Source organism: Ceratotherium simum, chromosome 34 (assembly GCF_057802395.1).
Source record: "Ceratotherium simum simum isolate JZ-2026a chromosome 34, ASM5780239v1, whole genome shotgun sequence".
NCBI classification, from domain to species: domain Eukaryota; kingdom Metazoa; phylum Chordata; class Mammalia; order Perissodactyla; family Rhinocerotidae; genus Ceratotherium; species Ceratotherium simum.
The window spans coordinates 17,948,892-17,963,115 of record NC_141933.1 but is presented as its reverse complement, the minus strand read 5'-3'; the positions used below and the strand labels follow the sequence as shown (position 1 = coordinate 17,963,115).

The 14,224-nt window shown below is 37.6% G+C and overlaps 2 protein-coding genes across 2 annotated transcripts in view; one reads left to right on the top strand and one right to left on the bottom strand.

The window, feature by feature from the left end:
* Nucleotides 1-14,224, bottom strand: part of LOC101407136 (olfactory receptor 5AP2) — a 508,331-nt gene that overhangs the window by 49,318 nt on the left and 444,789 nt on the right. The gene's annotated exons all lie outside the window — the stretch shown is intronic.
* LOC101407674 (olfactory receptor 9G1-like) lies at nucleotides 172-1,090 on the top strand. The gene is given in 2 exon segments (XM_014779655.2): nucleotides 172-348; nucleotides 350-1,090. Coding segments are annotated over 2 exon segments (918 nt in total).

Genomic DNA, 14,224 nt, shown 5'->3' with positions numbered 1-14,224 from the left:
TTGTTGCAAAATGAAAACTCTTTCTAAAATGAGCACTTACATTGTTGGATCCTAGATTTCTAGGTTTACCAGGGGTGTAATGTTATTTATTTACCATATTGTCTATTTATTCAGCACAGTGATTCAAGCTAAACTCATTTTCTCTTCTCCTAGGTGAGTTTCCCTACAGCCATGCAGAGGGGCAATCACACAGTGAGAGAGTTCATCCTGGTGGGCCTCACAACAGACCCCATGGTGCAGTTGATTCTGTTTGTGGTATTCCTTGGCGTGTATTCTGTGACTGTAGTAGGAAATACCACCTTTATAATGTTGATCTGTAATGACTCCCAGCTGTACACGCCCATGTATTTTTTTCATTGGGAATCTGTCTTCTCTGGATCTGTGGTATTCCTCTGTCTACATCCCGAAGATCCTAGTCACCTGCATCTCTGAAGACAAAAGCCTCTCCTTTGCTGGCTGTGCATCTCAGTTCTTCTTCTCTGCTGGGCTGGCCTGCAGTGAGTGGTATCTGTTGGCTGCCATGGCTTATGACCGTTATATGGCCATCTCAAAGCCACTGCTTTATTCTCAGGCTATGTCCATACAGCTATGTGAATTTTTAGTAGCAGCCTTATACCTTGGTGGCTTTATTAACTGTTCCATCATCATCAAAAGAACTTTTGCCATGGAATTCTATAGTGATAATATCATTGATGACATTTTCTGTGATTTGCTTCCTCTGGCGAAACTGGCTTGCAGTGGGAAAGATGGCTACCAGGTTGTGTTGTATTTCCTCCTGGCCTCCAATGTCATTAATCCCACTGTGTTCATACTTGCCTCCTACCTCTTTATCATTGCCACCATCTTGAGGATCCGCTCCACCCAAGGCCGCCTCAAAGCATTCTCTACATGCTCCTCCCACTTGATCTCTGTCACTTTGTACTATGGTTCCATTCTCTACATCTATTCTCTTCCCCGAGCTAGCTATTCTTTTGATAGGGTCAAAATAGTTTCTACATTTTACACCGTGGTGTTCCCCGTGTTGAATCCCATGATCTATAGCTTGAGGAATAAGGATGTAAAAGAGGCTCTGAATAAACTCTTCAAATAAATCAAGATTCTCTCCTTCTAAGGAAAGGCAAAGACAATATTTGATCAGGCTACTATGTTTCAAGAGAAGCTGTCATTGTGTTCCATCATGATCAAGAATTCTTACAATGCAAGTTAAAGAATTTGCACTCTTGATACATGACAATTCACAAGACTTAAGATGATAAAATTAGAGCAAGTTAGGATATAAACTTTAAATATAAAATATAAGTATTTGTATTGAATTTCATATTACTCTAGATTAAAAACAAAAACTTAAAAGCAAAAACTGTCCTCTGCCTTCAGAAAGTGACAGAACAGCCCACTCCTTTAGCATAAGAATATGTTTGGCTGACTGATATATATTGAACAGCATCTATATAGTTATTTCCAAAAAACAGGAACAAATATGCTGAATTAATTTTTAATATTTTCCTATGGTTATTAACTAGTTGTAATCACCACTTTCCATTCTCTTAACAGAATTTCTTAGACATTTTTATGTGTACTTTTTTCCCCCAGAAGCATTAGCACAAAGACCCGGAGGCACCCTTGAAATAACTCCGTACAACTAGGCTCAGTGAGCATGGTCTCTCCAATCTATATGTCTCTTATAAAAGTGCCTCAATTAAAGAAAAATTGGTCAAGTCATCATAGATATGCTTTTTATGAATCACTGTGTAACTCCCAGGGTTCCTCTTTAATAGAAGTGAACCAACAAGAGATTCTACATCCAAATTGTGACAATAGAAACAGAATTATTAGAATAAAAATAATAGCTGTAGTGAGGCGAAACACCTTGAGAAATAAAAGTCTATGAGTAAACATTACTCAAAAGAGAAAAAATTATATAGAAAATATATACAGGTAGTAATAAAGCAAAAGAGAAGATATGATAAGTTGCTTTAATCTTGATTTTTAAAAGTGAGGCAATGTTGATGTACTTTATGTTGATAAAACATGACTTATTTCTATCAGTGTAAGCAGGAACTAAAAAAAAAAATGCAAGAAAGTGAAAATTAAGCAAGTAGTTCCCCAAAAATGTAGGAGCTCCATGCAAAGCAGGAAAGATTGATCCGCACTGGCAGTGATACACATTAACCTGAAGATTAAATCCAAGGTATATAATCAGTACTAGCTGTAACACGCAGTAATCCAATAGAGACAGGGCCCAACAGTATAAGGCCAAGACGCTGGATTTAGACAATGTTCTAAAATGGAAAGCTCTTTATGTCAGCTCAGATTCTCATTATTTAAAAGATTTCCCACTAGACTTTATCAGATTAAAGAGCTTTTATAAGACAAATGAAACCAGAATCAAGATGAACAGACAACCAACCAGCTGGGAGAGAATATTTGCAAAACATACATCTGACAAGGGGTTGATCTCCATAATATATAAAGAACTCACACAATTGAACAACAAAAAAACAAACAACCCGATCAAAAAATGGGCAGAGGAAATGAACAGACACTTCTCCAAGGAAGATATACAGATGGCCAATAGGCACATGAAAAGATGCTCAACGTCATTAATCATCAGGGAAATGCAAATCAAAACAACACTAAGATATCACCTCACACCTGTTAGAATGGCTATAATCACCAAGACAAAAAACAACAAATGTTGGAGAGGATGTGGAGAAACAGAAACCCTCATACACAGCTGGTGGGAATGCAAATTGGTGCAGCCTCTATGGAAAACAGTATGGAGATTCCTCAAAGAGTTAAAAATAGAGATGCCCTATGATCCAGCCATCCCACTACTGGGAATCTATCCAACGCACCTCAAATCAACAATCCAAAGAGGCTTATGCACCCCTATGTTCATTGCAGCATTATTCACCATAGCCAAGAAGTGGAAGAAACCTAAGTGTCCCTCGACTGATGATTGGATTAAGAAAATGTGGTATATATATACAATGGAATACTACTCAGCCATAACAAAAGACAAAATCGTCCCATTTGCAACAACATGGACGGGCCTGGAGCGTATTATGTTAAGTGAAATAAGCCAGAAAGAGAAAGACAAACACTGTATGATCTCACTCATATGTGGAATATAAACCAACACATGGACAGAGAAAACTGGACTGTGGTTTCCAGGGGCAGTGGGGGTGGGGGGTGGGCACAAGGGGTGAAGGGAGTCATATATATGGTGATGGACAAACAAAAATGTACAACCCAAAATTTCACAATGTTAGAAACCATTAAAACATCAATTAAAAAAAAAAAAGATTTCCCACTAATAATAAAATTCATATGAAATATATTCTTTTTAATCAATATTAACAGATCTAATTTGTTTATTACAGTGGCAGAAATTCAGTTATTTAGTGTTGCTTACATGAAACTGGAAAAGATATCATTCCAGAGGGAAACATCGGTTACAAAAATTAAAATTGGTGTAATAAACCTATTCTTAAAACATCCTAGTATCATAAATCTTGATATTTAACTACAACAAAGATCTTCAAGCTATTGGTTAAGAACTCTTATCTTAAGCCTTTTAGGAGAAGCAACCAAGTCTGATTCTACAAATAATTATCAATATATACTCAGATACCATGACTTTCACTGGCCTAGTGGATGGTTACATTATTTTGTGTATGGAAAAGTCATCTTAACTCTAGAATCAAGTCTAAATAACATTACCAAGACCCTCATAAGAAGATCAAGTACAGCTAATAATAAACTTATGAAGACAGAAACGTGAATAAGAACCTAATAAAAATGTAATTAAACAAATGGCGTCGATATTTTAGAAAATGATTTAGAATATGTTTAAGTGCAAGTTTGAATGTAACTTTTTTACTCACTGTTGGGAATGTTTCATCTGCAGTTTATAGTTGTGAAACATTCAAAAGAATCTTCCATATTAATTTGAAATTACAGTATAAATTCCTAAGGGGATTCTATTACTCAAATCACAAATGATGTTTGAAGTCTTACAAAAAAGCAGTTTCTAAGTTGCAGATTTTAGATATGTGAGTTTTAATAAACAATTTTTAAAAGTACAAATGGTTTACGGGAGTCCCTCCATGCAGAAAATCTCTTGAACTTACACGTTTTAATAAAAAGAAAGAACTGTGGTGAGAAGAAGACCATGTTGTTGAGCCCCTGCCGTATGGTGTGGCCACTTGATATGAGGGCCCATTGAACACGAACTGTCGTGTGTGGGGAAGGATGCTGACTAACATTCACAGACTATGTCACCTCACCCACCTGACTAGTGAGAGCCTCTCAATATATGCATGTTTGGATATAATTGTGTACATATGTGTGAACATAAAGGGTTTAGGATATCTTCTAAAGAAAGTCTATGACTTTGAAGGTTCAATAAAATATGAGAGTCTCTCAGCCTCCTCCACAAACCCGGTGACCTCAAAATGCATTTTTTATCCCTCAAAGCCTACAACTGCTTTGTGCTAATGTGAGCCTGTGCAACTATACAGTTTTTGAGGCTAGACATGTGTTTTTACTCCAAACTGATTCCGTCCATTTTTTCCCCAAGACAAAAGTTACTATTCCTGCATCCTTTCTCCAACTTGTCTACCTGTAAAACTCGTTCACTCATGACCTCCACCTTGCAGATCCTCAATTCCTTTGCTCTCAGAGAAAGAAATGAGTTAAAGGTGATGAATTGGGATCCTCACCCTTGCATCTTTCAAGTCTTTGATGAAAACACTAATCTCTGCACTTCCCCCAGGGATGTGATATTGCATTTTGTTTACCATCTTAGCAGAGGATGTCTAAGGGGAGGAATTTCAGGGACTTCTACTTGAGCCTTCCAACAGTAATAATGCTCATTCCAAGGGTCAAGGAGGAGGAACTAGAATGAGGATTCTGTTTTATTCTGTATGTCTATGCCCAATATGATTTCTGGATCTGGGTAAATAGGATCAGCTATATTTCTGGTACCATTGCCTATACCAAGAGATGCACTCAGGCCAAAATTATCTTTCACATTGTTTCTATGAGACCCACTGGTGAGTATGTACCTCTGGTGTTTTTCCATGTCTGGAGATTAGTGTCAGTTCAGAGCCAGTATCTAATAACCCCCAGAAGACTTGAGTACTTCTCCTTTCCCAATGTAGGATTACCCTCATAAATGGCTACAAGCCATCCACAAGAGGGCTTTGAGGAAGATATACAGTGTACACCTTGGTCTAGTTTCAGGATTCTTCCTTAAAGGGACCATCCCTCCCCATCAGTCTATGGCTTCAGTGGCTGTAAACTAACTTAGGTCAGAGAATTATGTAAGAGTCTGTATTTCTCTACTAGAGCATCTTGAGCTAGTTTCGTCCAAGTAAAAATGTTTTTTGTTTATAAGAAAAATAGCACCTTGGTTGGATTCCCATCTCCTTCATCTTTAGGAACCACCCAATCCAAGAGATGTTGCCACAAATGTCTGGACAACAAAATACTTGGTTAGCATCTAGAGTTTGTGGTGTATAGGGGTAATTGTTTGTATCTCATCTCTGACATATGCAGTGCAATCAGCTTTCTGGCTGCCTGTTTGTTTTTTCACAGGTTTAAATTTCAGCAGAAGCCAACTCACCACATGCTATTTATGAGCTCTATTTGTTCATGCCTCTGTGCCACAGAAAGCCGATCTCTCAATGTCTTCCCTTCATTCCTCCTTCATTCCATGATGCCATTGGTGATCAGTTAAGTTGGATGTCACTAAGTACCACAGATTGCCAGGGTCCCATTTCCCACTGCAATGGGTTTATAAGTCTAATCTTCAAATATGTGAACAATCCAATTCCATTTGACTGTTTATCTTCCGAGACTACTTCCAGGATCAGTATCAATTATGAACCTGGCAGGTAGCAGATTGCTAGTTAAACTGGTTAATTTGGGAAGGGATTAATAAAGGGATTATTACAAAGGAACGTGTGTGGCGTGGGGAATTCCCAAGGAAAAGGATGATAAACCTAGGACCACTAACTTCTGAGAGTTGTTCTTTCCCTATCCCTAAAGGTGCAAGAAGAGAGAGACGTTGTGAGCACTGGAGGGGGAGCTTTGAAAGAGGGTCACCTGGAAGGAGCTGTGGTCTAGGCCCAGGGATGCAGCCAGCTGTGGCATGTCTGCAAGCAAGGAGCCTGGGGAAAATTACTCTGACCTCACTCTCTTCCCTGCCAGTGACAACCGCTGGCTAAATCCATTAAGTAGATAGAGATCAAAGAAGCCCACTGATGGAGTTAACACAGCTGAGCATCTTGGAGCAAAGGGGAGGTTCAAAATGTGGAGAATGAATTTGAAAGGACAAAAGAAAAGTGTTCAACATATAACAAAAATATCAGTATCATTGAACATATGTGCTTAAATATGCAATGTGTGCATGTGAATATATATAGTATATGTAATATATGTGCACACATATGTTCACTTTAGCTTCTACGTAATTCAAGAGATAATGAGGATGAAAATTCAGACTGCTTACATTTTCACCAGGAAATTGTAGTCATAAAAAATTTTTCTGCATCATTAAATAATACCCAATTTGTCAACATAAAGTCTTGTTTAATTGTCTTGTTAGTTATTTCCCAGGCTACAAAATCCTGAGGGGTTGCAAGAATCTACCACCTTGGGGAACCAGAAACTGATAAAAACAATTCTGGGACAGGCAGATCTGAATTCTGTTGAGGTGATGGTGTGCCTGGGAATTTTAGGTAAGTTGCCTAATTCAGATGTTACAGATAGATGGAAAATTTCACTTGTTCCTCACAACCAGTCCACAAGTCATTTACATCTTAAGATACAATAAGTGCTAAAAAAAGGGCCTCTTGAAATATCTTCACCATCTTCCTGTTGCAATTTCTGAAACTGCTGAGAGTTCACAAGGAGAAGTAGCATTTCTCATTATTAGAGACAAAAAAAATTAACGTTACATAAAAGGACAAGGGAGAAAAAGAAACTAAATAAACAAACAAACAAGCGATCACCAGGAGCCACATACAAAAGAAACATGATTGTCAATATCTCAAGAGCAACTGAGGCAACCGAATGAAGTAGCAGAGATTACTAAAGATTACTAGTCTGAAGGCTAAAAGATATCAAGAAAAGTTTAAATGTATTTCAGTTTGATATTCTTTAAGAAAGCACAAGGCATATAATATTTTTGAGGAGAATTCAAGACAAGAGATGCTTATCTCTAAACACAAAAAGTTATATTTTAATAATTTTGATGGAAAATGCATTGTTTAGCTTACACAAAAACATAACCTTAGTTATGATGTGGGGCTGCTGAGTTGCGAGTCGAAAAAGAATTTTCAGACATGAACTGTTCGTTCGTTCATGCACCTTTATTTTGTGTTCAGCATGGGGACAGGACTCATGGGCAGTAGAGAGCTGCATGGGGACAGGACCCATGGGCAGTAGAGAGCTGCGTGGGGACAGGACTCATGGGCAGTAGAGAGCTGCATGGGGACAGGACCCATGGGCAGTAGAGAGCTGCTGCGTGGAAGAGTCTGTGTGGGGCCGTTATATACCATTTTTAGCTATTTTACTATTCTATAGAAATGTCAAAAGAGAAAGTATTAGGTGGTCTGGTTAGCCTCAAAGATTAGGGCATGGGGGTGGATGAATGAGATGTGTCATTGCATTCCAAGGTAATGTTTGCCTCAAGGAACAGGTAGGCAGGAGATTAAAGTCATTGATTACCTCCTGAGGTAAATTCCTTCACTCCCAGCCAGAGGTGATTGAGTAAGTAGGGGCATGTGAGACTGAGTGGCGACCCTGTCAGTTATGGAGAATAACATGTTAGCTCCTTAGCAAACACAGCCAGATTACCTTAGTCTTCTGGTTCTGATTACCAACTACAGAACTCAATTCTTCGACCAGTCCCTACCCAAGGAATTGTGTGCCCTATCTTGTTTTTGTGTTAGCATTAGGATTCCAAGTAGATCTGTTTATAGCTCATCTTTTTAAAGGTATAACATTATGCAACACTTGTTTACATTTGTTAACACCTTGAGTCTTTGCAACATTGTAATGCAGGCAGGACTCCTGGAATAAAGAGTAAGAATAAGAATACAACTGATATTTATTTCAACATTTCAAAGATGTTATCCATAAGCAAACTGCTTTACAAGAATTGGTCTACTTAAATGAAAGCAGGTTCCTGGGCCACACCCACAGCCTACTAAATCCTTGGGTGTGCTGTATTTGAGAACCACTGGTTACTTGAGTGTGTATGATGGTGCCAGGCACTGTGCTTAGCCTTTATTTGAATTTTCTCCTTTACAACAACTCTAAGCAGAGAGAAGTTATCCCTGTCTTACATATGAAGAGACTGAGGCTTTACAATGTTGACTAATGATGGAGAACTTGAATCCTTGTTATTGCCTGAAAGTCAAATGCTTTTTCTATGACGTCCGGGCTATCTCTGGTTTGAGCAGTCGGCTCCGATTTCTAAGACATGGTTCCTATCCATCATGACATATAATGACAGAAAATCTGTTACTGACATCAAAAACACCTCCTTCACAGACTCATTCCATTTGGGCAAACAAATATTGGGTAAAGATATTTTGTAGGCACATTGCTTTGTTTCTTCCTTTTCTTGTCTGCAAAGAACACAAATGGCTATGTATTTCTGGTGCCAGGAAATGCATGTGAGACACCAGTCTGCTGACATTTTAAAGGTGTTGACGTAAATAATCCATAATCAACCTATAAATCAAAATTGGGGTGAGTTTACTATGAGCCAACTTTTGAGGACCATGGCCCGGGGACTTCCTTCCCAAAGGAAGGAAGGGCACCAAAGAAGTGGTGTGTACAGAGTGGTTATATACTGTCAGAGAGCATGTATCACATAGGATTGCAATGTCCTGTTTACAATACCCAATACCCACAAGATCTCCGTGCCAGATTGCCCTACCAGAATAGCTATTGATGGACACAGCTGGGAGCAGGTCTGCTGTCTCCATGGCCGTGGCTGATGTCAGGTCTGTTGTCTGGAGCTGGGTGGTTACAGGATGAGTGTAGCAATTAAATCCTAGCCTAGGGAGAAATGCTGATCCTTCAGGGAATGCCTATGTCGGGGAAATTGCATCCTTATCTTAAGGGCATTTATTCTTCTCTTTGAGACACGGCAAAGCAGACACACAATGCATGTTTAAAGGCGACAGGCCCTGTTGGAAAAACAAACTCAGGCCGAATTAGTTTTATCCCAAATGGCTTCCTCATGTGCTCCAATATATCCTATTTCTTGCCATTTATTTATCATTTTCCCCCTTTTGATTTATAATTTTTCGATAGAAAGCATTGATGATCAAAATATTGTCCCTCAGTGCCAGGGTGGTTGTTGTCTGCCCTGGGTCCATCATGTCCCTTGGTGTCAGGGTTTTATCTTGTTTATTTGCCCAGTTGTCCCCGTTGGGGGGGAATTAATTGCATAGAGTCGACAAGCAAAGAGGTATATATATATTAATAGAGGAAGCATTTCATGGGTTTTGTATTAATTTTAGGTTGTTGCACAAACATTGTATATGTGCTTTTTATGACTCCTTGTGTTTACACTATTGACAATTACAGAACAAGTACAGTAACAATGATAATAATTTAACATCTTTGAAAAGATTAGTTTAAAATGAGTTTTTAGGCATAGTCCTTATCAGAAAAGGAAATTTGTCCAGGGTTATGAGATCAATTGACCATCTTAAGTTTTATTATTCCAGCTTACATGCCAGTCTTACAGCACTGAGTAAGGAAAACAGCAATTAGTTTAAATATTATGACTAATACAAGAATTCCAAGGAGTAATAGAAATGGGAATTGTAATCTGGATCAAAAAAGGGAATCAATACAAGGAGGGAGCCAACCAAACAACTCAAGACCGGGTGTAGGATCGCTTAAGGCATTCGTCTGTTTTTTTATGTGTTTTAGCAGAGATGACACATTGGAAGACTCATCAGGTATAAAAACACAGCATTTAGTTTGAATGATTTCACGTGTACCACCTCGAGATATAGTTAAAATATCTAAGGCCATTGTATTTTGAAGGACAGTCTTTTTTATTAAGGACATTTTAATATTTAATAAGGCAATTTCTACTTTGCTGTCATTAAGGGCTTCTGTATGTGATATGACATCCTTTAGCCCAAAAGGGAACAAATATAGCTAGCTGCTCCGTGGTCATACCAGGGGAACACTGAATGAGCCCATCTGGCCTTAAGAAGAGGAAGGTTGGCAGCAGGTGTCACTGTGAATCCTTCCCTGCATTTAAGGGAAGCTTGAGGTACAGTGTTTTAGCCATCCGGATAGTAGTCAAGGCCAGAGATTTTTTCCATATAACAATTAGGTTATATTAGGAGCCACTCGATAAACGCCTGGACTTTAAGACCAGTCTGTTCCAAATCAATCCCTTTCCTTAAGTATGATAGTATTCTGAAAATCTTTAACTATGATAAAATAGGTATACAGTTTAAGCATAACAAAGGTTTAAATGAGAGGATTTAAGGTTGGGAATACAGGCCTGGTCCAGAGTCCTGGGACAGCTGCCTACAACAGATGTCGTCGTCTTCTCATCCTGGTTTGGAGATATTCGTATTGGCCAGTTGAAGTCAGGTATCAGAAATAGGAACTAAAACCCACTCAGGTGGAAAAGCCTCTCTATTAAAATGAGAAATGTGAATCCATGAGTCTATGTCTTTTGATTCTGCAGCGCATGAGTTTGTTAAAAGTACCTGCTATGGCCCTTTCCACTAGGGCTGTAAAGAGTCTTTTATTTGATGTCTCTTTTGATAAATAAATTTTCCAGGTTATAATCCTTAAGCTCTGGGAGCTCTCTGTAAAAAGAATCAGCTACCAACTTCTCATATATATATATATATATATATATATATATATATATATATATAAAGTGTCTCAATGAGACCTTGACAATAATTATTTTCTTTAAGCAAAGTTGATTTATGCATTTTTTAATCTAATTACATAGGTCGTCCAGTTATTGTCTCAAAAGGAGACAGTCGATGTTTACCAAAGGGCGTAGATCTAAGATTGAGGAGCACTAGCAGAAGAGCTTTTGGCCATGAGAGATTAAATGCTTCTGAAAACTTTGCCAATTGAGTTTTGATTGTGCCGTTAGTTCTTTCCACCAATCCTGAGGATTGGGCGTGGTAAGCACATGGAAATGTTGTATCATTGACCAAACATTACAAATAGATTTACTTATTTGTCCAGTTAAATGAGTTCCCTCGTCACTATGTAACCCAGCAGGAATTCCCCAAACAGGAATTAGTATCTCTAATAGTAATCTACCTACCATTAGAGCCATTGCTCTTCTGCAAGGAAAGGCCTCAACCCAATGTGAGAATGCACAGATCATTACAGGATATATTTATCCTTGAGATGGTGGTATTTGGACAAAGTCCAATTGCCATACCTCAAAGCGTACCTTAGTAAAGGGAAAGTGGCCTTGTGATTTACGTAGTAGTTTCCCTAGATTATATTTTGGGCATATAACACAATGAGTATAGCTTTATGAGCCACTATGGGAGAAAGTTTTTAAAAGCATTGCTTTTTCCCACAAATTATCTTTTCAGGTGCCCAATGGGTTAATCGGTGTATATTCTAGAGCAGTGGCAATTGTATTCCAATAGGTATTATGGATTTCTTATTGGGCACAAACCACATCTGTGAGGGGGTGTCAAAAATTCCCCCTTTTGACTGCTATATCTGTTTCTCTTCTTTGGTGATTTCTTTTAAGCCTGTGGAAAGAAGTCTTTTACTGGGTTAGCAGAGTTAATTGAAATTAGCAGGCATTCTTGATGCTGGATAGCATATCCAGCTTGGTAATGTCTTGCTTATCATTTAAGTAAGAACCATCTGTAAACCAAATTAAATAGAATGCAGTCATGATCCTTTCTCTTGTGCTGTTGGAGGCAAGGTAGCGGGGTTAAGATAGTGAGTAATATTTACCTACACAACATATCCTAAGAAGTTTTATCATTTACTTGACAATGCTTCCCATGCAATTTAGCATACCAAACAAGCCTAATTAATTTAGTATCTCCCTCTTTAGAGGGAATAAATTTCTTTGAGAATTGCCTGGCCCTTTGAAAATTCTCAAAGAAAAAAGTTATAAGAAAGACTTTATTTAGGATTTGAATTTTGGGGAGCTTGTCAAAAATTTCAAAAGGTTTTAAAACACTTGGTCAGACAAGATCAAGGAGTGGCTGATCTTGTCACAATGAAACAATGCTTAGTTAACAAATAGTATTTAAACAGTCAAAAAGATCTTAATAGAGAGAGCACAGTCTTTTGAACAAAGGAGATTACCTTAACAAAACATAGATCTCTATCTCTTAGGTAAACTTAAGAAAATTATCCATTTAAGAGAAAGAAGATCCAAATTTCAATTTTGTACCAGCTTACTTTTGATATTAAAACTCATTCCCTTAATTAAATTTATTTTAATCTTAGCCAACTTGACCATGTATAAAACTCTTTTTTCAGAGTTTCTCTTTAACAAACGTTCCATAACTTTCTGTTTACAATCAGAATTTGTCCCATGCCCTCCTTTTTTCTCTTCTAGTACTTTTGGGACAAATTTATCTTTTTTAACCAACCAAACAAAATATTTCCATTCTTTGTACCTTCTTTATGAAAACATACATCTTACTCTCCTTGAATACAAACATACATTTTTTTAATTATTTAGTAGCTTAATCACATATTAGAAAATTTTTTTAACCCTTAGAATCTTTAATTTCTAAGTAAAATTACTAGGTAAATAATTATAAACTTTCTTTTACATTAGTATTCCGTGGCTTGACAAATTCATATAGACACTTTTTATAATTTTTGGAAACAGGTTACTTTATAGTATAATCTTTTAAATAAAGCACAAGACATGTTTACCAATAGACCCAAAACACCTTTTAGTTGTCTTGTAATAAGAACCCAAAGTAGATAAACCTATATTTAGCAATCAATGTCTGATATCTTACCTTATTTGGAAATGATCTAGATACTTAATGAATTTTTATCATTTAATTTAGCAAAACTCTAAAGTTTTAAGTCACCAAAAGAATTTGGAAGCTATATCCACCATAACTCATAATTATTGTTAAAAGTTCACTTAATACCCACCTTTTTCACATCTATTTAGTTACTTGTTCCCAATAATTATTTAGATTGCCTACAAGACGTTATGAGACATTAGATAATGTTAGCCATCATTTAAGTTACTATTTTTGTTAACCAGTTTTGTAGTAGAAATAACATCAGCTTATTTGACAAATAAAGGCTGCGTGCCTGTATTATATCCAATGCTGAAAACTAACAAGGTTAAATAAGCTTTTATTTACCAAAGACTATTTTATATCACATTAACTTGAAAAACATTTGGATTTAGAAATAACTTTTATAAGCGCTTACTTCAAGTTAATTGAATAGAGCTCTTAATTTTGACCATACCCTCCAGAGGTAAAATATCACACACATACAACATACATGTAGACACACACAAACATGAACAGACAGACGCAACAAAGATTTTATAGCCGCTGTTTTAGAAAATTTGGCAGTTTCCATCTGCAAAAAGCTTCTTTTCCATTTGTTTTTCTTTTTTCTTTTTCAGTCTTAGGCCCCCTGCTGTTTAAGCACTTGTGCAAGTCTCTGGAGTGCAGAGGCAAGGCTGCTCAGCCGGGAACTGGTCGAGCAAGCTCGATTTCCTGCTTTTCTTTTAGTTTTATTTTGCTATAAAGTCTGAACAATTTCTAGAGACTGTGTAGTGGGTCAAAAGTGTGCTGCTTGTGAGTGTTACTCCCTAAAGAAAGGTCATAATCACTCTCCTACGTGTCTCGGTTTCTCCCACCGGCAGCCTAGGTACCATCGTTGGGGTTCGGAGCGCGTGGGTGACCAACCCTCATGTGCGCGTCCCTGGACAAACTTGTGATTAATTAATGTGAATAGTAGTGGAACTCCGTATAGGACCACTGCACGTCATGAGGATTACCTCTGACACTCCTGCTGAGATTCTCAGTCGCCTGATAATGCCCAAAATGCCAGGAGGAGCAATGTCCCTTTTCTTTGGAGCTGAACAGATTCAGTCTCTCATTTCTCTATCAAGCAGTTTTGTTCAGACCTTATAAACACAATTTTTTCCAATTTTAAGCCAAATTAAAAAGGTCAGTCTGCC